Below are 25848 nucleotides of genomic sequence, written 5' to 3'. Positions count from 1 at the left end.
ACTAAAACAAATACAAAGAGAGAAATTAAATGCAAGTCTTCATACAAATTAGGTATAAGTTCAACAAGGACAAATAATTGCTCATTTTTAAGAACATACATTAATGCTTATACAACAATCAAATAGTTTCCAGCCAATGGCAGAAAAAAATCAAGGAATAAAGCTGTTTCTAATAATCTATATTTATTACTGATGCTCAGCAGGGAAACACAAAGTCTTTAGATGTCACTGAAAAACTGAAGACCCGAACTTTTATCATTACACTGAGGTGTGAAGGATCTTCCAGGAATAGTGACATTATTTTTTCAAGCATTGAGTGGTCGTAGGTGGTGATTTTGTACCTGCTGATCTCTGGTGTGGATCATCTGGATCATAACCTGCTCTGGAGCAGCTTAGTTTCACAGCAAATGTTACATTGGCGATATACCCTGCTAAGAAGCAAAGCATCTTTGTAGCACAGAAAAACCTGGTTTAATCCTGAAGCTTCATATGCTCTTGTTTTGATTTACATGACAGGTCAGAAATCAGCTCAGCTGAGAAAATTGACTGTAGCTCAGTGAACTTGTTGAATGTTTGCAGTTTACTTCTCAGACTGACTGATGTCCACAGGAGTATGAAGGAGGAAAAGGAGTATTTGCAGTAGAGCTATTTAAATTATTTTAATCAGAAAATTTATCAGTGGTGTGTTATGAATGAAACATGTTTGTGTTTGCAGAGGTCAGAAGTCACAGTATCCAGAATCCAGCTGTCTGTCTATGAGGAGTGACATGTCTAAACCTGAAAATCCATATTTCAGTAATGAACCTGGTCCACCAGTATACTTGAGTTATGGACCTCACCTGACAACGTAAGAGAACTACTACAAACCCAACAAGATTTTCACTCACCACTCACCAGATTTGGCCCCCTTTGACTTTGTTCTCATCCCTAAAACTGACACCTTTGGAGACCATCTATGTCCATCACAGAGTAAAAGTGGTTAGAGCAGACACAAAATTATTTTTAACCTTCCTAACAGTGGTTAGCTAATGAATACCAATGCAAAAGAAAGTCATGTGATAGTCTTGGGAATCACATATGAACCCTGAGAGAGTGATTAATATTAGTCAATCTAATTACTTATAGTAGAGCTATATCAGTGTCTTTCAGCAAAGAATTTATCCGTGCCTGTTGTGATATGAATAAAACATGTTTGTGTTTGCAGAGGTCAGAGGTCACAGTATCCAGAATCCAGCTGTCTGTCTATGAGGAGTGACATGTCTAAACCTGAAAATCCATATTTCGGTAATGAACCTGGTCCACCAATGTACTTGAGTTACGGACCTCACATGGGTTATGTGAGGTAAGAGAACTACTACAAACCCAACAAGATTTTCACTCACCACTCACCAGATTTGGCCCCCTTTGACTTTGTTCTCGTCCCTAAAACTGACACCTTTGGAGACCATCTATGTCCATCACAGAGTAAAAGTGGTTAGAGCAGACACAAAATTACTTTTAACTTTCCTAACAGTGGTTAGCTAATGAATATCAATGCAAAAGAAAGTCATGTGATAGTCTTAGGACTCACATAGGAACCCTGGGAGAGTGATTAATATTAGCCAATCTAATTACTTATAGTAGAGCTATATCAGTGTCTTTCAGCAAAGAATTTATCCGTGCCTGTTGTGATATGAATAAACTGTGTTTGTGTTTGCAGAGGTCAGAGGTCACAGAATCCAGAATCCAGCTGTCTATCTATGAGGAGTGACATGTCCAAACCTGAAAATCCATATTTCGGTAATGAACCTGGTCCACCAATGTACTTGAGTTACGGACCTCACATGGGTTATGTGAGGTAAGAGAACTACTACAAACCCAACAAGATTTTCACTCACCACTCACCAGATTTGGCCCCCTTTGACTTTGTTCTCGTCCCTAAAACTGACACCTTTGGAGACCATCTATGTCCATCACAGAGTAAAAGTGGTTAGAGCAGACACAAAATTACTTTTAACTTTCCTAACAGTGGTTAGCTAATGAATATCAATGCAAAAGAAAGTCATGTGATAGTCTTAGGACTCACATAGGAACCCTGGGAGAGTGATTAATATTAGCCAATCTAATTACTTATAGTAGAGCTATATCAGTGTCTTTCAGCAAAGAATTTATCCGTTCCTGTTGTGATATGAATAAAACATGTTTGTGTTTGCAGAGGTCAGAGGTCACAGAATCCAGAATCCAGCTGTCTGTCTATGAGGAGTGACATGTCCAAACCTGAAAATCCATATTTCGGTAATGAACCTGGTCCACCAATGTACTTGAGTTACGGACCTCACATGGGTTATGTGAGGTAAGAGAACTACTACAAACCCAACAAGATTTTTACTCACCACTCACCAGACTGAACCTGGTCCACCAATGTAAGAGAAGTGAACTCATTTAGTTAAATTCTGCCATTAACAGATTTTATGAATAGTTTGGCTTGCAATGATAAAAATTAATATGCTAACAAAAAATGCATTTTTAGCAGAATATGTTTATCCTGCTTTCTTTGAAAAAGTTTCAGTCTAATAATGTGTACATTTAGTACACATTAAGTTGACCAGTGATATTTCCAGATCATTGCTAAAATGTATTTGTTAACAGCAGTTACGTTCTGTCAGGGCAAGCAAGGCCCACTCAAATATATAAATCAACATCAGTTAAAACCATAGTAAAAGTGCATATCAAGCAGATATTATCTCCCAGAGGCTTCCCTTATCCCCTTCGGTCATCGCATACACAATTGTTTATATCACATTGGACAGTTATATATTGTAATTTTCTGTAATTTTCTGACCTTCCAAAATAAATGTTTATGTAGGCATATAATTTTCCCACCTAAATTCCCATGTAATGGCTATAGGGGTTATTGCCTGGTTTCACCATCTTTTAAATTACTGTAATCTTATGGAAAAAATGGATATTGTTTCTGTAAGCAGAATCAATTTTGCTTGCGTCCAGTTCCATTGAAATTTGCACACAATAACATAAATATTTTTGAAAGAAAAAATACCAGGGTCAATATTATTAACCCCCATAAAAAGTGACCATTTACTGATTCATAGCATAAACCACTGCTGTGAATGATGTGTTTCAAATTTGTACCGTATTTTTCGGACTATAAGTCGCTCCGGAGTATAGGTCGCAGCAGCCAAAAAATGCATAATAAAGAAGAAAAAAACATATATAAGTCGCACTGGACTATAAGTCGCACTTTTTTTGGGGGGGGGGGGGGGTTGTTTTATAGAATCCTAGACCCAGAGCAGAAATTCCATCTTGAAAGGCAATTTAAAATAATAATGGATTAAAGAACAGGGCGAACACGGTTACGCCTACGTTATGCTAACGTAACACATTCAGCTACATGACGCACAACGAACAGAGTACGTGTTTGGTATGTTAACGTAACATTAACAGTTATTCAGATAACCATAGCATAAAGAACATGCTAACAAGTTAACCAAACCATCAATCCATTGAATTCTTCATCCTCAGTGTCACTTCTAAACAACTCCGTACACTCCGTAGGTAGACGAAGCGCCGCTTCCTCTTCTGTGTCGCTTTCGTCAGACTCGTCGTCAGCTGCAGTTCCAATTATTCCAGCCTTTCTGAATCCCAACAGGATGGTTTGGTTGTCACTGAAGCCCATGTTTTCTTGATCCATCCAATGACTTCCAGGAAAGTTGGGTGGCGCATTCTCCCAGTTGCCGTTAAGCTGTGCTCTCCATCCATCATCCACTGCGCCCACAGGTTACGCAAGACTGCCTTAAAGCTCCGGTTCATGGATATGTCAAGTGGCTGGAGTATTTTGGTTCATGTGTTATAAATTTCACATATAAGTCGCTCCGGAGTATAGGTCGCACCCCCAGCCAAACTATGAAAAAAAGTGCGACTTATACTCCGGAAAATACGGTAATCTTCAAGGCTGGTAAATTCAAATTAACACCCGGGGTTACCTTCCAATTGACATACAGTATAAATTTTTCAGCAAGAGTTTTTGCTCTCATTTGACAAAGCACCATGACAAAAACAAAAGAAAACAAATCAGTTTAGATTTGAGAAAAAGAATTGTTGATGTAAAACAGTGGTGGGAGCATCATGTTATGGGGATGCTTCATTGTGCCTGGAACCTATCAAAGTTGAAGGAATAATGAAGAAATGACGTGAAGATTTTGAAAAACAACCTCAAGCCGTAAATATCAAAATTCTGTCTGGGTCATCTCTTTGACTTCCAACACAAGATGGAGGTGGAGGAGTTTGAGGGATTTGTCAAAGAAGTTGGGGCTGGGACTGTTCAGAAAATGAGTGTGAGAATTGGTAAAAACCACAGCCAAAAACTGCAGACATAATTGATATTAGCATCAGAGGGACTAATAATTTAGACTGTACTAGTTTCTGGTTTTTCTGAACTCATTTTGGTTCTCTTTGCAAAGTAAAATAATATAAGAAATGAGGATGTTTGGAAACATGTTAAAAATTCCTTGGTCTGTTAAGAATTACTTGGGAAATACTTTAAAAAAGAAATTAAGAAAATTCCATAGTGGGTAGTAATTCTGTGATCATCTATATCTTGATTTCATGGCCCTGTCTGTGCCCCATTAACAGTGTTCGGAGCCTGTCAAGCTGAGAGGCCGGCAACTTATTATACAGGTGCTGGTCACAAAATTAGAATATCAACAAAAAGTGAAACATTACACACAGACTGATGTATTTCAAATGTTTGTTTCTTTTAATTTTGATGATTATAACTGACAACTAATGAAAACCCCAAATTCAGTATCTCAGAAAATTAGAATATTATTTAAGACCAATGCAAAAAAAGGATTTTTAGAAATGTTGGCCAACTGAAAAGTATGAACATGAAAAGTATGAACATGAAAAGTATGAGCATGTACAGTACTTAGTTGGGGCTCCTTTTGCCTGGATTACTGCAGCAATGCAGCGTGGCATGGAGTCGATCAGTCTGTGGCACTGCTCAGGTGTTAGAGCCCAGGTTGCTCTGATAGTGGCCTTCAGCTCTTCTGAATTGTTGGGTCTGGCTTATCACATCTTCCTCTTCACAATAGCCCATAGATTTTCTATGGAGTTAAAGGTCAGGCGAGTTTGCTGGCCAATCAAGAACAGGGATACCATGGTCCTTAAAGCAGGTACTGGTAGCTTTGGCACTGTGTGCAGGTGTCAAGTCCTGTTGGAAAATGAAATCTGCATCTCCATAAAATTGGTCAGCAGCAGGAAGCATGAAGTGCTCTAAAACTTCATGGGAGACAGCCGCGTTGACCTTTGACCTCAGAAAACACAGTGGACCAACACCAGCAGATGACATGGCACCCCAAACCATCACTGACTGTGGAAACTTTACACTGGACCTCAGCCAGCGTGGATTCTTTGCCTCTCCTCTCTTCCTCCAGACTCTGGGACCTTGATTTCCAAAGGAAATGCAACATTGACTTTGATCAGAGAGCATAACTTTGGAGCACTCAGCAGCAGTCCAGTCCTTTTTGTCTTTAGTCCAGACGAGACTCTTCTGACGCCGTCTCTGTTCAAGAGCGGCTCGACACGAGGACTGCGACAGCTGAAACCCATGTCTGCATACGTCTGTGCGTGGTGGTTCTTGAAGCACTGACTCCAGCTGCAGTCCACTCTTTGTGAATCTCCCCCACATTTTTGAATGGGTTTTGTTTCACAATCCTCTCCAGGGTGCAGTTATCCCTGTTGTTGTACACTTTTTTCTATGAGATCTTTTCCTTCCCTTCGCCTCTCTATTAATGTACTTGGACACAGAGCTCTGTGAACAGACAGCCTCTTTAGCAATGACCTTTGGTGTCCTTGTGCAAGGTGTCAAAGGTCGTCTTTTGGACAACTGTCAAGTCAGCAGTCTTTCCCATGATTGTGTAGCCTACAGAACTAGACTGAGAGACCATTTAAAGGCCTTTGCAGGTGTTTGGAGTTAATTAGGTGATTAGAGTGTGGCACCAGGTGTCTTAAAAATTAAACCTTTTCACAATATTCTAATTTTCTGAGATACTCAGTTTGGGTTTTTCATTAGTTGTCAGTTATAATCATCAAAATTAGAAGAAATAAACATTTGAAATATATCAGTCTGTGTGTAATGAATGAATATAATATACAAGTTTCACTTTTTGAATGGAATTACTGAAATAAATAAACTTTTTCATGATATTCTAATTTTATGGCCAGCACCTGTAGTTGTGCATGCACGTTTTGGATAAACTTATGATCTTTGACAGGAAATCGATGGATGTCAGGCATACTAGACAAGCTGCTGGTGGTTCTGCTTTCACTGCCCCAAGGTCAGGTAGCATCCACATGCTGTGAAGCATTGGGAATTAAACGCCCTTTGAGAGTTATAATCTTAACAACTAAGTGTTTTCTTTTCTTAATAACTACCTTAGCTAACATCATTTTAAAAAACTTTAAAAAAGCAAAAAAATTCTTTAGCATTTTAGCAGGAAAAGCCTTGATCCATCCATCCATTTTCTTGCTGAATCATGGTGGCAGCAGCCTAAGCAGAGGAACCCAGAGCGCCCTCTCCTCAGCCACCTCCTCCAGCTTATCCAGACAGAATAGTGAAGTAATCCCAAGCCAGCCAAGAAATATAATCTCTCCACTGTGTCCTGTCATGTCCTTTTGGGAGGACATGACAGGAATACCTCACCCAAGAGGTGCCCACGAGGTCTCCTAATCAGATGCCCAAACAACCTCAACTGGTACCTTTCAATTAGAGGAGTAGTTGCGCTCCTCTGAGCCACTCTTGAATGACTGCACTTTTCACCTTATCTCAGGAGATAGGGAAAGTCCAGCCACCCTTTCCAGAAAGCTCATTTCAGCTGCTTCTATCCATAATCTTGCTCTTTTATTCTACTTAATCCTTGTGACTGTAAATGAAGGTAGGAACATAGATCACCCAGTAAATCACTTTTATGCTCAGCTCTCTCTTCATGAAGGTGGACCAGAGCAGCATCTGCATCACTGCAGCCATAGCCCCAATCCATCTGTCAATCTCCTGTTCCTCCTTATTCTTTTGGTCACTACCCAAAACTTCACTCAAATATCCTTGAGAGGATAAAGTGCTGGTCCAGCATTCTGTGATCAGGATGAAAACTGCTTTGTTCCTCTTTATTTTGGGGTCCTCTTTAATTTGGGGTTCAACTAATGGATGGATTTTTCCATCCATTAGTCCATTAGTTTCCAGCACCCTGGAATAGGGGAGGCTAAGGAGTGTGATACCCCCATAAGTGTACCAGACCCTCCGGCCTCCCTTCTTGAAGATGGGCACTACCACCTCAGTCCAAAGGGACTGCCCCAGATCTCCAAGCAATGTTGCAGAAGCTTGTCAACCAAGACAGCCCTACGAGATCCAGAGCCTTCAGGAACTCAGGGTTAATCTCATCCACTGCAGGGGCCCTGCCACGAATGAGATGTTTAACTACCTCACTGATATCAACCCCAGTGATTGGCCCCCATGCTGCCTTGATCTCAGCATCTAGTCTCCTTTTCCATGAAAGGTCCAACTCTTTGTGGTTGTTCATCTTATAGCCAAGCATCTCAAAGATCATGGCTGCTGCAGTATAGACAAGCTGGTTGGTTTCAGCTATGGTCACAGTAGGGATTGTCCATAGTGCTGCATTCACATCTTCTATTAGACTTTCAGAGGGTATTTCATGCAATTTTGGTAATCGGCCACAGAGGGTCCAGGTTTCCAGCTTAGCTGTGATCTTCACTTTCAGGTCAGCTGCTCCGGCATTCAATGTATAAGGTATTCTTGTGGCTTGATACCCAATCTCGGAGTGTGCGGATGATATCTCCCTCCTGACCTGATATCCTGGCTCTCCCTTACTATATCATTTGTATTACACCTCAATCTCTAGTTCCAGTAGCAGTTGCTTCTTGCGGATGTTGGAACAGTGAGCTAGTAGTTGTTTCAGTGTCAGTGTAGATGTTGTGTGTCGAAGAATCCATAGATCCCGCATCCCCTTCATGTAGCCCTTTTCACTGGGGTTACATGTGTAGTTACATTCCACCAGTTCCCAGTTTTCATCTGGAGTCCACTTCCTTGTTCCAGTAGCCCACTTATCGTCAGTATGCTCAAAGATGGTAATGTTAGCACTACGCTGTCTTTAACCTGTTAACTGGCCACGCCCCATCCGCAGGACATATGTGGTGCGTTTGATATGGTAGGCTAGACCCTCCAATTTTGATTGACATCATGTTAACCTCTTAACTGACCAAACTCACCTGAAAAAAACTACGTGATGCCTTCTGGTTATTATTGGCTCTGGAAAACCCATTCTTTAATATGATTAGCCCGAATGAGGTGTCAGTCAAAATAGGAGGGTCTAGCCTGCCATATAAAACACACTACATAAGTCCCACGAACAAGACGTTGCTAGTTAATGGGCTACAAAATGGGTTTTCCAGAGCCAATAATAACCAGAAGGTGTCACGTAGCTTTTTTCAGGTGATTGTGGTGCGGTGTGGTGTTTTGCCAGTTAACAGGATAATTACATAAATATCATAAAAAAATCACATATACATGTTCTCTGTTATAGCACCATCTGTTACTCTAACTGTAAGAAGGCTGGATGTTTAGTCCTTTATTCCACTTTTGGATAGAGATTAACTGAGGTATCTCACTAAATAAGACAGGCAGGCCAAGGTTATCAAAGTTAAAAAAGTTAAAATGAACAAAATAATGAAAACTGAAATTGAAAAAAATTACATTAATTAAAGAAAAACAATAACTAAGTGAAACTGGGGTATTGGGAGCTTGTTGGGTTTTTCTATATGTTGCGACCTGTTGATATAATTTTAATGGTATAATTTGTTGAGGTTTTATTACAAAATAGTAACTCTTGCACCATGAATCTTGCACCTGACGAATAAAGTATAATAAATTAATAGTAAACAAAAAATAAAAATGAATAAATATGAGCAAAACTACTCTAAAAATGAATTTAAATGAATTGAATTAGAAAGGGAAAAGTTAAAACAAAGTAAAGCTAACCTATAATGTAAAATCCAAAAATATTATATCCCTGAGGCAGACAGGAAAAACAGTTCATTAGTGTCGCTGAAATCAAAGGAAGCATCATTTTGATTCCACTGGACTATTTGCACTGTGTTATACACCCTACACCCCTTCCCACAACATATCTTGTATTTATATTATATTTTAGTGTAAATATTTGTTACATTCTAGTGTATAGTGCATTTTATGTATATTCTAGTGGAACATCATTCCACTTTCATTTTATCTCAGTGTACATTTTGATTATATTATCGATTAGAATCTTTAAATCATTCTACTTATATCTTCATCTTGTGCCATGGTGTAAGGGTGGTAGCCAAAGCATTTCACTGCTACTTGTTCTTTGTATTTCCATGTGTGTGACAAATAAACTTTGATTTGATTGATTTGCCTAAATGCTGGATTCAGACAGAAAAGTAGCTCCACTTTTCTGGTTCTCTGTGACCATCAGAGCTTCTGCACAGTGTCGTCACATCTGGATCTTTGTCAGCAACATTCAGCATTTTAGTGATAAAGAAATGTGTTCACAGAGAGAGGAAGAGGAGCGAGGTCTGTGTGGAGGAGCGGCCGTCCTGCTGTGCGTCGTGTCAGGATGTCCTGAAGGATCCGGTCTCTACCAGCTGTGGACACTGGTTCTGCAGACAGTGCATCTCCTCATACTGGGACCAGTCTGCTTCATCAGGAGACTCCTCCTGTCCCCAGTGTGGAAAAAGACCCAGAACCAGAGCTGGAGTGCAGACAGCCAGTCAGAGCAGCTGTGGACAAAGTAAGACTGAAAATCTGTCTGCTGATGGACTCATTTCTGAAAACTGGACTTCTTGTTGTGTTGTTGACACATTTCAGAGTTTCTTTCTCTTTAGTCTCAGTGTTTTTCTGTCTTTCAGCAGATGCTGGTCTGCAGGAGGTTTTAGAGGAACATAAGATCAGTCTGAGGAGCAGATGTGAACGTGTGACTGAAGGAAGTGATGAAACAGGAAGTAGAACCCTCCTGAACAGGATCTACACTGAGCTCTACATCACAGAGGGACAGAGTGAAGAGGTTCACACCCAACATGAGGTGAGGCAGCTAGAGACAGCTTCCAAGAAGACCCTCCATGACAGACCAATCAGGTGCCACGACATCTTTAAAGCCTTCCCTGACCAACAAAGAGCCATCAGAGTGGTTCTGACCAACGGCGTCGCTGGCGTTGGAAAAACCTTCTCAGTGCAGAAGTTCGTTCTGGACTGGGCAGAGGGCTTGGAGAACCAACATGTCAGTGTGGTGATGCTGCTTTCATTCAGGGAGCTGAACCTGATCAGAGATCAGCAGTACAGTCTTCTGGAGTTGCTCCATGTTTTCCATCCAACATTACAGAAGGTCCCAGCAGAGAAGCTCGCTGTCTGGAAGCTTCTGTTCATCTTTGACGGCCTGGATGAAAGCAGACTTTCATTGGATTTCACCAACAGGAAGCTCGTGTCTGATGTCACACAGAAGTCATCAGTCAGCGAGCTGCTGACAAACCTCATCGAGGGGAATCTGCTTCCCTCGGCTCTCGTCTGGATAACTTCCCGACCTGCAGCAGCCAATCAGATCCCTCCTAGATGTGTGGACAGGCTGACAGAAGTACGAGGCTTCACTGACGCCCAGAAGGAGGAGTACTTCAGGAGGAGATTCAGTGATGAAGAGCTGTCCAACAGAATCATCTCCCACATGAAGACATCCAGGAGCCTCCACATCATGTGCAGAATCCCAGTCTTCTGCTGGATCACTGCTACAGTTCTGGAGCACATGTTGACCACAGAGCAGAGAGGAGAGCTGCCCAAGACCCTGACTGACATGTACTCACACTTCCTGCTGGTTCAGACGAAGAGGAAGAAGAACAAGTACCATGAGGGACATGAGACGAGTCCACGGGAGCTGACAGAGGCTGACAGGGAAGTTCTTCTGAAGCTGGGGAGGCTGGCGTTTGAACATCTGGAGAAAGGAAACATCATGTTCTACCAAGAAGACCTGGAGCAGTGTGGTCTGGATATCTCAGATGCCTCGGTGTACTCAGGAGTTTGTACAGAGATCTTCAGAAGAGAGTGTGTGATCTTCCAGAAACCAGTCTACAGCTTTGTTCATCTGAGCATTCAGGAGTTTCTGGCTGCAGTCTACATGTTCCACTGTTACACCAGCAGGAAGACAAAGGTGCTGGAGATGTTCTTGGGAGATCTCACCAACAGGGAGACAGATGTGCTGGAGAACTTCCTGGGAGATGCCAACAACAGGAAGACAGAGGTGATGGAGACGTTCCATGGACATATAACCAACAGGAAGACAGAGGTGCTGGAGGACTTCTTGAGAGATCTGAACATTAAAAAGACAGAAGGGCTGCAGGAATTTCAAGAAAATATGAACGATCTTTTTTTTAATGATAATGATTATGATGATGCAGAAATGACTCTCCATAAGAAATCATCTCTGGGTGATTTCCTGTGGAGAGTCATGGAGAAATCCTTTCAAAGTAAGAGTGGCCAGCTGGACCTTTTTGTTCGATTCCTTCATGGCCTCTCTCTGGACTCCAACCAGACACTCTTACGAGGTCTGCTGGTTCAGACAGAGAAGAATCCCAAGGAAAGTCAGATAGAAAGTGTCATTGACAACCTGAAGTGGAGGAACAGTGATGAAATCTCTCCTGACAGAAGTGTCAATATCTTTTATTGTCTGATGGAGATGAACGACCTGTCAGTGCATCAGGAGATCCAAGAGTTCCTGAAGTCAGAGAACAGAACAGAGAAGAAACTCTCTGAGATCCAGTGCTCAGCTCTGGCCCACATGCTGCAGCTATCAGAGGAGGTTGTGGATGAGTTTGACCTGCAGAAGTACAACACAACATACCAGGGACGATTGAGACTGATTCCAGCTGTAAGGAACTGCAGAAAGGCTCGGTGAGTCCAGATGTGCTCATTAACATCATTGATTGGAGTAGATTATTAGTTTAGTTCTTCAAATATACACAGGACTGAATGATTTTCATTAGTTTCACACTGCAGGAATCAGTTATGTATGAAAGAGTATTAGGGCCACATTGGGAAAAAAAAATTAATTGTGCATTTTGAGAATAAAGTCAAGATTTCGACACTAAAGTCAAAAATCTGTTTCGAGAATAAAGTCAAAATTTCCAGAAAAAAGTTGAAATAATGTTATGAGAATAAAGTCAAAATTTTGAGAATAAAGTCAAAATTTTGAGAAAAAAGTTTAAATTTAGAGAAAAAAGTTGAAATACTGTTTCGAGAATGAAGTCAATATTTCGAGAATAAAGTCAATATTTCGAGAATAAAGTCGAAATGCTATTTTGAGAAAAAAGTCGAAATGTCCAGATTTAAGTCGTTTCAAGTCAAACACCTGCCACGCCATGTCTGTTATAACCTCCAGAATGTCTTGTATTATGAGTTAGCGAAACTATACAATCGGTTTTAGTAACAAGGAATTTATTTCTCTTTCAGTACACAAACACAATGTAGTGATGACTATGAGGATGGTAATGAGATGTGCAGAAAGCTGCATCGGCTCAGAAGGAAACCCACACAAACTGGCAATGGTTAGATGCAAGGATTTCGATAATTGCACCTTCGAGCAGTACAGAGGGGATTTGCAGAATCACAAGTCACAATAAGGGGCTCATAAGGGGCTCGCCACACGGGGAGCGACATCACTCGCTCTCCGTTCATTTCCTATGGAATTTGTGCGATGAGGCCACAATCGCTCATTCATTTCGTTTTTTTTTTTTTTTTCTAGCAGTATTTTTACTCAGTATTTTCACTCATGTGAGGCCCCTAAAAGAAAGAGGGGCTCATAGTCATGGAAACCTCAATACACCTGGGTGGAGAATGGAGATGATGGTGGTGCTATTCAGTTTGCTGATATATAATAAAAATAGAGCTTTCATACAATATAAGATTGATTTTCTCTCTCTGTGTGTGTGTGTGTGTGTGTGTGTGTGTGTGTGTGTGTGTGTGTGTGTGTGTGTGTGTGTGTGTGTGTGTGTGTGTGTGTGTGCACGCGCGTGCGCGCACATGCTCAGGTAAGAGGTCATGTAGAGAGTTGTCTTCAGAGTTTAACCAGTATCAAAATGCCTGACAATAAAACATTGGAACATCCTCATTAGAGGATCCATGTCCAAAAACAGAGACAGCAAAATTTAAAATGTACTATAATCAGGATTTGTAAAATTTAATGGACATTTTCACCTCTAGGTAAAAGTGTTTTTTAGAAAGTGTTATTGTAGTGTCCCATGTAGTAAGAATTTGGCCTGGGTCTCTGTTTAGCACTGTGACCTGACAGCAAGAAGAGTGTTGTTTAAACGTTATGGTCTGTTATGGCGTTTCTGTTGAGCTTGTGTGTTCAGTGGTTTGGAAAGTTAACTTGTTATTGCCAAATGGTGTAAAAAAAAATGTGTGGATGTGAGAGTGAATAGTTGTGTGCTTCTCTTAAGAACTCATTACCTTTTTCAGGTGTACCTGCCTTTCAGCCTATGGCAGCTAAGATCGAATTCAGCCCTGTGACTCTAAATCTGATAGATTGTGAAAAGAACATGGATAGATGCCATGGTCCTGGGCCTTTTGTCAAGTTTTATATAGTTGAATCTTGTCAGTTGTGGTTCACAGTTTACTTATGACTTTGATTCTTAGTTGATTCTTGGTTTTGCAGTTATGAATTCAGCGTTGCTATTTCAGTTTTGAGTGGAATCTTTTACAGTGTTTTGTGGGTTTCCCTCAGTGTGCTTGCCTCCCTGTGTGTCAACTCTGTCAATTCCTGTTTTATTTTCCTATCTTGTGTAATATGGATCAACCCATATTTCATGGATATTTTTAACTCCAAATGTCAAACTGCAGCCATTCCTCTCTTTTACTTGAGAGAGGAGCTGCTGGCTCTGAGAACAATGGGATGAGCTGGAATAGGACAACCCATCCCAGCAGAAGTGAGGAGGAGACTCCACCTCTGCTTCTCCATCAATATTTACTCTTTTGCTCCAGACTATGGATTAACTACATTTAACTGTTGGTAATTTTATTTATTTTGAAATGTTTTAAACTATTTACATTATATATACACATCCTCCTTTGATAAATATTGAGGAGCTGAAGGGTTGCAGAAATTATAGAAATTGCATTTCCCAAATTAATATTAACTCTCCAGTAAAATTATGCCTTAGTAAAATGATTTACAAATTACTTTATTAATGTCAGCACAAACAGAATACATCGTAAAGAAATTCATAATTTAATAATTTAATAGATTATCAAAATTATTTTTAAAAGTAGGTTCTAAAAGAAGTTTTGAAATCAGAGTTTAAAAGTGCGATTTTTTTATTCACATTTTTTCTGTGACCCTCCTGGTCTCCGTGGTGGATGTCCTGGTGCCTGGAAATCCTGCTGCTGCTCTGAACCATTGTTTTTGACCTAAAGGTCAAACAGGGTCACGATGCTTGTTTCTGTTTGTTCCCCTGAAATCAGATCTTCTCTCAGCAGCTCTGAGTTCTTCATCATTATTGTCCGGTGATGAGTTTTATTCCTGCTCCGTTTGCTAACAGTGGGCGTGAACAGGTGTACCTGACAGCAACAGGTAGCAAAGAGAGATCATGTTTCCCAGCTGGAACTCTTCACTGAGCTCAACTCATTCAAACTGTTCTGGAGTCAGATTCAAAGCAGGAAACAGTCCAAATTTTTGTGTTGACTCTGACTCTGGATCAGCTGTGACTGACAGACTGTGGACATTATGGAGCCTAAATGTGAGGCCATTTTCCTCCTTCATCTGCAGATCTACAGCCACCAGTCCCAACTACAATACAGCCAACACAAATATTCACCCCCCAACCTCCCCCACTCCCCACACCTCAGAGAAGCCCACATCATCAAGGACTCCCACCCCAGAGTCCCCCTCCTCCCCCACCCCCACAGTCTTTTGTATTCAGGAGGACCAGGTGCTAAAGCAGTTCAGGAGTGTCAAAGCTCGCAAAGCTCCAGGTCCAGATGGTGTCTCACCTGCCACACTGAGACACTGTGCTAACGAGCTTGCCCCATTGTTCACGAACATCTTCAACTCCTCACTGGAGGCTTGCCACGTGCCTGTCTGCTACTTCCGGCGCCGCGCGAGCAGGCAGCCAGTTTCAGCAGCTCCGCACTAATTCCGTGTTTTTTCTCATTTTGTTTAGTATTAGATGTGTTTTTGTGTTTCTGTATCTTCTGCTCTTTTTCCTCATGATGGAGCAGACTTTTTTCTGGAAAACTTTGTTTTTATTTACCCTTTTTATGGTGTTTATGTTTGGAGATTGCGAGAGTGGCCACGCTCCTATTGTTTACTCTCGGGACCAGCTGATCTCCGTTGGGAGCTCCGCTGTGCCTACTCCTGCTGAACGACTCGATATTCCCCGCGAACTGAGAAGGAAGAGACGCGGGAGACGTGCGGGCATAGGTCGTCGTTGCCAGGGGAGAAGGTACAGGCCCGTCATCCCGTCCATCATCATGGGAAACGTGAGATCTCTTCCCAACAAAGTGGACGAGCTGGCAGCGCTAACGCGACATCAAAGGAGATACCGGGAGAGCAGCCTCATGTGCCTGACGGAGACGTGGCTAACCGAGCTAACCCCGGACTCACACATAAACATGGACGGCTTTCATTTGATCCGTGCCGACAGAACCAAGGAGAGTGGTAAGAAGAGGGGCGGGGGTCTGGCTGTGTTTGTGAACGATAGATGGTGCAACTCCAGACATCTAACCATCAAAGAGATGCTCTGCAGTAAGGACATTGAACTGCTCGCTGTTAGTATGAGACCGCACTATCTTCCTCGGGAGTTTTCATGTTATTGTGATAACTGTGTATGTGCCGCCCTCTGCTAACGCTGCTGCAGCCTGCGATGTCCTCCATGCTACTACCAGCAGACTCCAAACACAGCACCCACAGGCCCTCTTTCTGATCTCAGGGGACTTTAACCACGTCTCCCTGTCCTCCACTCTCCCCACCTTCACCCAGTATGTCACCCGCCACACCAGGAATACCAACACACTGGATCTACTGTATGCCAACATCAAGGAGGCATACAGCTCATCACCTCTGCCTCCCCTGGGGGGCTCAGATCACAACCTGGTTCATCTCCAGCCTATGCACAAACCCTTGGTACACAGAGAACCAGTTGTGACACACACAGTGAAGAAATGGTCTGAGGAGACTGAAGAAGCTCTGAGAGACTGCTTTAGCTCCACTGTGTGGGAAGAGCTTTGTGCCCCTCATGGGGAGGACATCGACAGCATCACGGACTGCATCACTGATTACATCAATTTCTGCGTGGAAAACACTGTGCCCACCAGGAGGGTACGGTGTTTTTCAAACAACAAACCCTGGATCAACTCTGAAATAAAGGCTCTCCTGAAGGAGAAAAAGAGAGCCTTTAGATCAGGAAATAAGGAGGAGCTGAGAGCCGTGCAGAAGGATCTGAGAAGGAAAATCAGGGATGGAAAAAACATCTACAGGAAGAAGATGGAGGACCAGCTACAGCAGAGCAACATCAGTGGGGTTTGGAGGAGTTTGAACTCAATTTCAGGCCACAAACCAAGCCCTAGGGTTGTGGGAGACTTAGAGTGGGTTAACAACCTGAACCAGTTCTTTAACAGGTTTGACCAGCCACCCACCCCTCCCCCAGCCCAGTCCCCCCTGCTGTCAGCCCCACCATCTTTAATGACTGCCAACCTTTCTTCTTCTTGGGACCTCACACCTCTCAGCTCTCAGCCATCACCCACCCCCTTCACTTCTGAGGACTCCATCTCACAACCCCCATCCCCCACCTCCATCTTGTCCCTCTCAACTCATCATGTGAGGAAGGAGCTACGTAAGATCAAGGTGCGAAAGGCTGCTGGTCCAGACGGCATCAGCTCCAGGCTCCTGAGGTGCTGCGCAGATCAGCTGTGTGGCATCATGGGATACATGTTCAACCTGAGCTTGAAGCTGGGGAAAGTACCACAACTGTGGAAGACCTCCTGTGTGGTACCGGTACCAAAGACCAAACATCCAAAGGATCTTAGCAGCTACAGGCCGGTAGCCCTGACATCGCATCTAATGAAGACCCTCGAGAGGCTGGTCCTCAACCATCTACGCCTCATGGTGTCGTCTTCATTGGACCCACTGCAGTTCGCCTACCGGCCTGGCATCGGGGTGGATGACGCCATCATCTACCTCCTGCACCGAGCTCTGACCCACCTGGAGAAGCCTGGAAAGCACTGTGAGGATCATGTTCTTTGATTTCTCCAGTGCTTTTAACACCATCCAGCCAGGACTTCTGAGAGACAAGCTGGAACTGTCAGGAGTGGACCACCACATCTCCGAGTGGATACTGGACTACCTCACTGACCGCCCACAGTACGTGAGGACACAGGGCTGTGTCTCTGACAGGCTGGTCTGCAGTACGGGGGCCCCACAGGGAACTGTGCTGGCACCGTTCCTCTTCACCCTCTACACTGCAGACTTCTCCATCAACTCCCCACGCTGCCATCTGCAGAAGTTCTCTGACGACTCTGCCATAGTTGGCCTCATCACAGGTGAGGATGACTCAGAGTACAGACAGTGGACTCAGGACTTTGTGGACTGGTGCCAGCGGAACCACCTCCTGATCAACGCCGCTAAAACCAAGGAGCTGGTGGTGGATTTCCGCAGGCGCAGACCCACCACACGGACACCGGTGAACATCCAGGGAGTGGACATTGAGATAGTGGACTCTTATAAGTACCTGGGTGTTCACCTAAACAATAAACTGGACTGGACTCATAACACTGATGCGCTCTACAGGAAGGGTCAGAGCAGACTCTACCTGCTGAGAAGGCTGAGGTCTTTTGGAGTGCAGGGGACACTCCTGAAGACCTTCTATGACTCTGTGGTGGCATCAGCCATCTTCTATGCAGCAGTATGTTGGAGCAGCAGCTTGTCTACAGCTGAGAGGAAGAGGATAGACAAGCTCATCAGGAAAGCCAGCTCTGTCCTAGGATTTCCTCTCGACTCAGTGCAGGTGGGGGGAGACAGAAGGACTCTGACCAAAATAACATCACTGATGGACAAAGTCTCCCATCCCATGCATGAAACTGTTGCTGAGCTGGAGAGCTCCTTCAGTGACAGACTGCTGCATCCTAAATGCACAAAGGAGCGTTACCGCAGATCCTTCCTCCCAGCAGCTGTAAGACTTTATAACCATCACTGCTCCCAACAAAAACCACAATAACCTACACAATGTAGGATAATATATAATATACTGTAAATAGTCCGGCCTGTTAAGGTTCAACACACAGGCACATCATGTACATTGTATATAGTGTTATTATTAGTAGTATTAAGGTTAATATTGTTTGTTGATTTTATATATATTCTTTTCTTAACAGTGTGAATTATTATATCTTTATTTATATTTATAATAACTGCGGCTGCTGTTACACCCAAATTTCCCCTCTGTGGGACAATAAAGGCTGTTTCTTCTTCTTCTTCTTCTTCTTCTTCTTCTTCTTTAAAACCGCTACCATTGTTCCTGTCCCCAAGAAGCCAAGGATCACTGGACTAAATGACTACAGACCTGTGGCACTGACTTCTGTGGTCATGAAGTCATTTGAGCGTCTGGTGCTGTCCCACCTCAAGTCCCTCACAGCCCCCCTTCTGGACCCCCTGCAGTTTGCCTACAGAGCCAACAGGTCTGTGGACGACGCCATCAACCTGACTCTGCACTTCATCCTACAGCATCTGGACTCCCAGGGAACCTACGCCAGGATCCTGTTTGTGGACTTAAGCTCTGCCTTCAACACCATCATCCCTGATCTCCTCCAAGACAAGCTGTCCCAGATGAACGTGCCAGATCCCATCTGCAGGTGGATCATTGACTTCCTGATGAACAGGAAGCAGCACGTGAGGCTGGGGAAGAATGTCTCGGACTCCCGGACCATCAGCACTGGCACTCCTCAGGGCTGTGTCATCTCTCCTCTGCTCTTCTCCCTGTATACCAACTGCTGCACCTCTGACCACCAGTCTGTCAAGCTTATTAAGTTTGCAGACGACATGACTCTCATCGGACTCATCTCAGACGGGGACGAGTCGGCCTACAGGATGGAGGTCAAACGTCTGGCGTCCTGGTGCAGCCACAATAACCTGGTGTTGAACGCCCAGAAGACAGTGGAGATTATAGTGGACTTTAGGAAGCACACAGCCCCTCTACCCTCCATCATCCTGACTGACACCCCCATCACCACAGTGGACTCTTTTCGCTTCCTGGGAACTACCATCACCCAGGACCTCAAGTGGGAGCCCACCATCACCTCTGTCGTCAAAAAGGCCCAGCAGAGGATGCACTTCCTGCGGCAGTTGAAGAAATTCAACTTGCCAGCAAGGACCATGGTGCAGTTCTATACTGCCATCATTGAGTCCATCCTCACCTCCTCCATCACTGTGTGGTACGCTGGAGCCACCACTAGGGACAAACAGAGACTACAGCGCGTTGTGCACTCTGCTGAGAAGGTGATTGGCTGTAACCTCCCATCTCTCCAGGACCTGTACACCTCCAGGACACTGGGGCGTGCAGGTCGGATCACAGCCGACCACTCTCACCCTGGGCACAGACTTTTTGACCCTCTCCCCTCAGGCAGGAGGCTACGGTCCATACGGACCAGAACCTCCCGCCATAAGAACAGTTTCTTCCCCTCTGCTGTTGGACTCATGAACAATAACCCTAAGACTGTTACCACCACCCTCCACAAACGCTGATGACCCTATGTCTATGCATCTGTCTGATTGCACTGATGTACATATTAGTGGAATATAGTCTACATTCTTTTATCTTTTAATTAGTCTCTGCACTGTATATTTTGTAATTTTGTAATATTGTGCTATAGTTATAGCTCTAATATCTCTGTATATTTGCAATTTGTATACTTGTATATTGTCTTATAGTTTTTATACTTATTTGTTTTTTTCTGTAAGCACGAAGTACCGCAGCAATTTCCTAATGCTGTGAACCTGTTCACCCATATGGCAATAAAAACCTTCTGATTCTGATTCTGATTCTGAAACAAAGCTTCTCATTAAAAGTGTGCAGGTCTGAGAGAGCTGCAGACAATCATTGTGTCAAACACAGGAAGCTGAGAGGAGCTGAAGCACAGATGTGCAGAGCAGATGTTCATCCCATTATGACCTCACTCTGTTTTGTCTTCATATACATTCAGTCTGTGTTTATAATGCACATTTCTGCTTTTACAATAACATATTTCATATTTTCTCTAATCACAGACTGACTCAGTGTCGACTCTCAGTGACTCAGTGTGAAGTTGTGGCCTCAGCTCTGAAGTCCAACCCCTCCCATCTGACACAGCTGGACATGAGCTGGAATGAACTGCAAGATTCAGGCCTGAAGCTTCTGTGTGCTGGACTGGAGAGTCCAAACTGTCGACTGGAGACTCTGAGGTCAGTTCACTGACTGCAGCTGTTGTTGTTTTTCTATATTTCAGATCTTTGATTGATGTTTGAAATGTTCTTTGGTTCCTAAATGTTCAGGATGTGTCTGAAGACAAATGTGAAGAAGTTTGAGTGCTTTCAGAAATGTTGTGTCTTTCCAAACGACTGAACAACACTTTTTCCTTTTGGCTCCAAATAGCAGAGACAGACTTGAGCAGTTCATTTAAAGGCTGACAGAAGTGGAGTGGTGATGGGGAGATGTTTGACAGGACAGTTTTTCAGCCTCCACAGGTTCATGTTGTGCTCCATCAGTCAGTGAAGATGAAGTCAGTCCTGATGAGGCTGTAGAGTGTGTGAGGGATGTGAATGAGGCTATTGAAGATGTGATGATAGCAGATCCAAACAGGCTGCAGAGACTTTGAGCTTCTGTTGAAACAGAGAGAGAGACGCTCAGAGAAAGAAGAGAAAGACATGAATGTCAAAGCTAATAAAGGTGAAGTTAGGAGCTGTGATGATGTTCATGGATCAGAAGCTGATATGGCTGCTACAGAGACACCCAAATACGGAACAATAATAACACCTCTGTTTTTAATGTTCTGTATTTGGGTACCAGGGGGGTGGTTACCTCTTGAGTTACTGGGTTTATACAAGAAGGCAGTCATTCATTCAAGTGCGACACTGCGGAAGCACAACAATTTTTCATCATGTTGCCTGTAGTGTTGTCACACACCAAAGTCCCCCAGTAGATGTTCTGAATTTCTACCTGGTATGTAGAACTCAAAAACCTGCAGTTTCTAAAACCCTTAACCCTATGGCAAAGCAATATGGACCATTTACAGTTAGTTTATTTTTAAAAAATCATTGTTAAATCATGAGGATTGAATTTCACATGGAGCCTAAGGAAAAGGAGCAAGATACTTTTCTTCATATGCTTCATATACATGAAATGCAACAAGTTCCCTCACAAGGATTAATGCAACCCAGGCAACATCAAGTCAAGGAGGAAGCACTGGAAGATATTTTAAATATAATTCAGTGAGATTGCATGAGTGAACATATTAACCACAATGAGAACCATAATGTCAAAGCTGCCATCCAAAATGAGGGGCAAATGGAGGACTGCTGCACATTATCTGATAGAAAAACAAAAACACAGGATGAGGTTTTTAGATCTAGTCAATTTCCTCAAGCGTGAAGTCAAAATAATTTCGGACCCTATATTTGGTGCTATTCAAGACTTTTTAATTCAACAAAGGAAAAACAACAAAGGAGGCAGGTTGTGAGTTTTAAGTATAATCCATCAATTTATTTGTGCTGTTCTCACATGCATTCATTGGAGGAGTGTCCACAATTAAATGAAAAGAAGCACTGAGATAAAATCAACTTGCTAAAGAAGAAAGAAATATGTTTTGCCTGCTTGTGTTCTGGTTATAGGAGTAAAGATTGTGAAAGGTGTCTTACCTGTAAAATTTGTCAGGTGGGTCATCCCACTGTGCTTCATATAAGTAAAAAAAGAGCCTGCACTGACCTGAATCAATCTAATGGAACATCAGCTAGTGGTGCATCTGTTTCTCAAGGAATATGTGTATATACTGGGGCCAGAAAGGAAGCAGTAAGTAGTAAGTTGTAGATTGTTAATTCTACCTGTTAACGTTGAATCTGTGAAATGGGGCAAAGTGATACATACGTATGCTTTTCTGGATCCTGGCAGTTCTGAAACCTCTTCTGGAAGTCTCATAGAACGACTAAATGTTGTAGGAAGGTGAACAAACCTTTTTACTGAGCACTATGAAGCAAGAGATGGTTGTAAGTATCTGCTTTATAAAGCAAATGCTATCACAGCTACCTGATGAATTTGAACAAAAGAAAATGCCTGTAACAGCTGACATTAATCATACACAAGTTCTGGCAGAGTGGTCATAGCATAAAGGGTAATGTTAACATTATTAATAGTCCTGTACAACATTTGCATACTAGGAACAGTATCACTGGTATCTCTGGTTTGCAGTCTCTTCATAGCACAGAATCTGCGTTGCTGAAGGTTTTTAACAACATCCTTCTGGTCACAAATTCAGTAGACTATTTCACTCTAATTCTCTCAGATTTAACAGCCACCTTTCAGTCTCACATTTAGAGCATTGTATATGCACTGTTATGGAGTGATTTAGATCATACTTGGCCCAGAGATCTTTTTGTGTTAGCCTAAATGATTTGAGATCTCCTTCTGCTCCATTGTCATGTGGGGTGCCACAGGGCTCGAATCTTGGACCTCTGCCATTTTCTCTGTATCTGCTGCCCCTCGGTCCTATTGTTTTTTTTTTTTTTCAAGCCTGTCATGTCTGGCAGATTTTGCAAGCAGAACTGTGATCTGAATTGTTGTGCCAAACATATTTGCTCTTTCAAGATGAGCTCTATAGGTTCTCAATAGGCTCCTCTTGTTGATGTTCGACCCTTTATTTTATTTATATGAGTTATTTTTAACATACCATGTAACAAACTCTGTGGCTGTCTGCAGGCTGAAGAAAAAAAAAAGAGAAAAGAAAGACAGCGAAAAAAGGATAATAGAGAGAAAAAGAAAAAAGGGGGAAAGAGCACAAGTAAATAAACCAAATAGTTCATCACTTTTTAAACATAAAAAGGCATGTGGCCTCTCCAAGACCCTACATTTGTGAGTGATGTATAGTCTGCATGCGTGCGTGTGTATGTGTGAGTATGTGTATGGGGGGGGGGGGGGGGGGGGGGGGGGGGGGGGGGGGCATATGACCAAGAAGAAAAATGGCAACCTAGAAGAAGAGAGCCAGCTGTCCACTGGCTCAATAGGCACCCCGACCTCCCACACTCTGGCACAGGGCAGGGGGAGGAGAGCCCGAGGCCGTGGAGACAGCATCACGGAGCACCGCAGCACCTGAGACCACCGCCCCCATCGCAGAGGGTAGCCTACTCACACTAGACGCCCGTTCACTCAACAACAGACACAAACAAGAGACAGGACACACACACACACACACACACACAATATAGGCACCCCAGAACCCCAAAAGTGTTGAACGGACACTCCGACGGAGGGCAGACCAACCCACCCCACCTGGTGGCACTCCCAGGACAGCAGAGGCCCCCCCCAGTGCCGGTGGGGAACCACTGGGAGCCGGCATGGCCCCAGACCCCAGACCCCAAGCCACACAGAATACCAGCCAACTGACTGGCACCCACCTCCCCAAGCACCCCGACCCACACCCCAGGACCGTAATCAAATTCCTCCAATTGGTTTTTAGAAGAAGCAGACATTCTCTCTAAACTAACATCATCTACTAATAAATTTATGTACTGAGTAATACAGAGTTTATTTTTTGACTTCCAATTCATGAGGTCCTATTCTTAAAAAAAAGCACAAAATCACTTACCATTGTTGTGCAGATGATACCCAGATTTATATGCCCTGAAGGATGCCAACTCCATAAAGACTCTTAAGTGTCTTGAGGAACCTAAAGCTTGGATGGCTCTAAACTTCCTGAATTTTAATGGAAAGAAAACAGAGGTGATTGGTTTTGGGCCTGACATCACTGGTGGGTCTCCTCCTGTGGACATGGGCTCACTACCACAATATGTAAAGCTTACTGTCACAAACTTGGGTTTTATAATGTTTATGATATGAGTTTTAAGTTGGAGGGTAAAATCAGTGCAGTGGTGAAATCTAGCTTAGTACAGCTGACAAAAGATCATTTTTAAAGCAGTGATCAATACCTTTATTACAACTCGGTTAGATTACTGTTATTCTTTGTATGTTGGCGTTAGCCAGTCCTCCCCTCTCGTCTTCATCTGGTCCAAAATGGTGCAGCCCGGCTTTTAACTGAAACATGGAAGCGAGAGAACATTAATCCTGTTTTATCCTCACTGCACTGGCTGGCTGTCCATTTTAGAGCTCATTTTAAAATTATATTATTTGTTTTTAAGTGCTTAACTGGCCTTGCCCTGACCTACCTCTCTGAGCTGCTGCACTTGCACTAAGATTACCTTAAAAACTGCTCCTGGATGTGCCACCAACACAGCAGAGGCTCGGGGGGACATAGCTTTTACTGTGGCAGCTCCCAATTTGTGGAAATTTGGGATAATGGGGGGGAGTCTCACATTTTGAATGATTTAAATTAGTTTTTCCCCTTGTTCCCTCAGTCTTGTCATTGTCAAGTTTACATATGTAGGCCTGTGAACAGTCACTTCCTGTTTTACTATTGTAACCCTTTGAATTGTGCACTTTTAATTCAGTTTTGCTTCCCCTTGTCTTGATTGTGTGTATCTGCTCAACTGCTTCCACTTTCCTCTTTACCTCTTGTGTATTTGTCTGTGTCCTCCACCAGTTCTTTGTAGCATTCTCCTTCTAGTTAGGTGGTTTACTTGCAGAGAGCTTTTGTTATGAGAATCAGTACCTCTAAGTCTGAGGCCATGGTCCTCAGCCGGAAAAGGGTGGAGTGCCCTCTCTGGCTCAGGTACAAGTTCTTGCCCCAAGTGGAGGAGTTCAAGTATCTCTGGGTCTTGTTCACAAGTGACGGGAGAAGGGAGCGGGAGATCGACAGACGGATCGGATGAAGGTGACAGATTGACAGGATGGTTTACCGAAAACCACCTACACCTGAATATCAGGAAAACCAAAGAAATAATTGTGGACTTCAGACAACGAAAGGCAAACCCGCAACCTATAATCTTCAATGGTGTGGAAGTGGAGATGGTCTCCTGTTTTAAGTTCCTGGGGATTAGGCTCTCAGAGGAACTGAAATGGAACAGGAATACCGCCTCCCTAGTCAAGAAAGCTCTACTGTCTATGAACACTGAAGAGAAACAACCTGCCTCCTGAGCTGCTAAAGTCCTTCTACCACTGCTGCATTGAAAGTGTCATCACATACTTGTGAGTGTGTATGTGTGTATATGTAGGTGCATATGGGTGTGTGTATGGATGTGTGTGTGTGTGTGTGTGTGTGTGAGTATATCAACCCCTTTTATTTATTTATTTATTTTTTTTTCTCTCTATCTCCTTTCTTCCTTCTCCCCCCCCCCCCCCCCCACCCCCCCCCCCCCCCCCCCCCCCCCCCCCTTTTCTCCCCCCCCACCTCTTGTTCTTGCCCCTTCCTTGTTGCCTGTCAGACTTGGCATGAATAACTAAATAAAAAGATAAATAAATAAAAATAAAATTGCAAACATTAACAAGAAGAGCCTATAGGAAACATATAGAGCTGTTCTTGTCAAAGCAAATATGTTTGGTACATCAGTGCATTCGGATCATCATTCCGATTGTGAAAGATGCCAGACATGACAGGCTAAAAAAAAAAAAAAAAAAAAAAAAGAAAGT

General features: G+C 43.1%; 1 protein-coding gene across 1 annotated transcript in view; it reads left to right on the top strand.

Annotated features, from left to right (window-relative positions):
- LOC115799887 (NACHT, LRR and PYD domains-containing protein 3-like) overlaps nucleotides 1-25848 on the top strand; it is a 55289-nt gene that overhangs the window by 16103 nt on the left and 13338 nt on the right. The window contains exons 3-9 of the mRNA XM_030757185.1: nucleotides 716-847; nucleotides 1205-1342; nucleotides 1700-1837; nucleotides 2195-2332; nucleotides 9604-9839; nucleotides 9958-11983; nucleotides 20346-20519. Of these exons, the coding sequence (XP_030613045.1) occupies nucleotides 716-847; nucleotides 1205-1342; nucleotides 1700-1837; nucleotides 2195-2332; nucleotides 9604-9839; nucleotides 9958-11983; nucleotides 20346-20519 (2982 nt within the window). The remainder of the gene's footprint in view (nucleotides 1-715; nucleotides 848-1204; nucleotides 1343-1699; nucleotides 1838-2194; nucleotides 2333-9603; nucleotides 9840-9957; nucleotides 11984-20345; nucleotides 20520-25848) is intronic.

Source organism: Archocentrus centrarchus, chromosome 20, assembly GCF_007364275.1.
Source record: "Archocentrus centrarchus isolate MPI-CPG fArcCen1 chromosome 20, fArcCen1, whole genome shotgun sequence".
NCBI lineage: Eukaryota > Metazoa > Chordata > Actinopteri > Cichliformes > Cichlidae > Archocentrus > Archocentrus centrarchus.
Note: the sequence above shows the minus strand (reverse complement) of the source record. Positions and strands in the feature narration are given on the sequence as shown.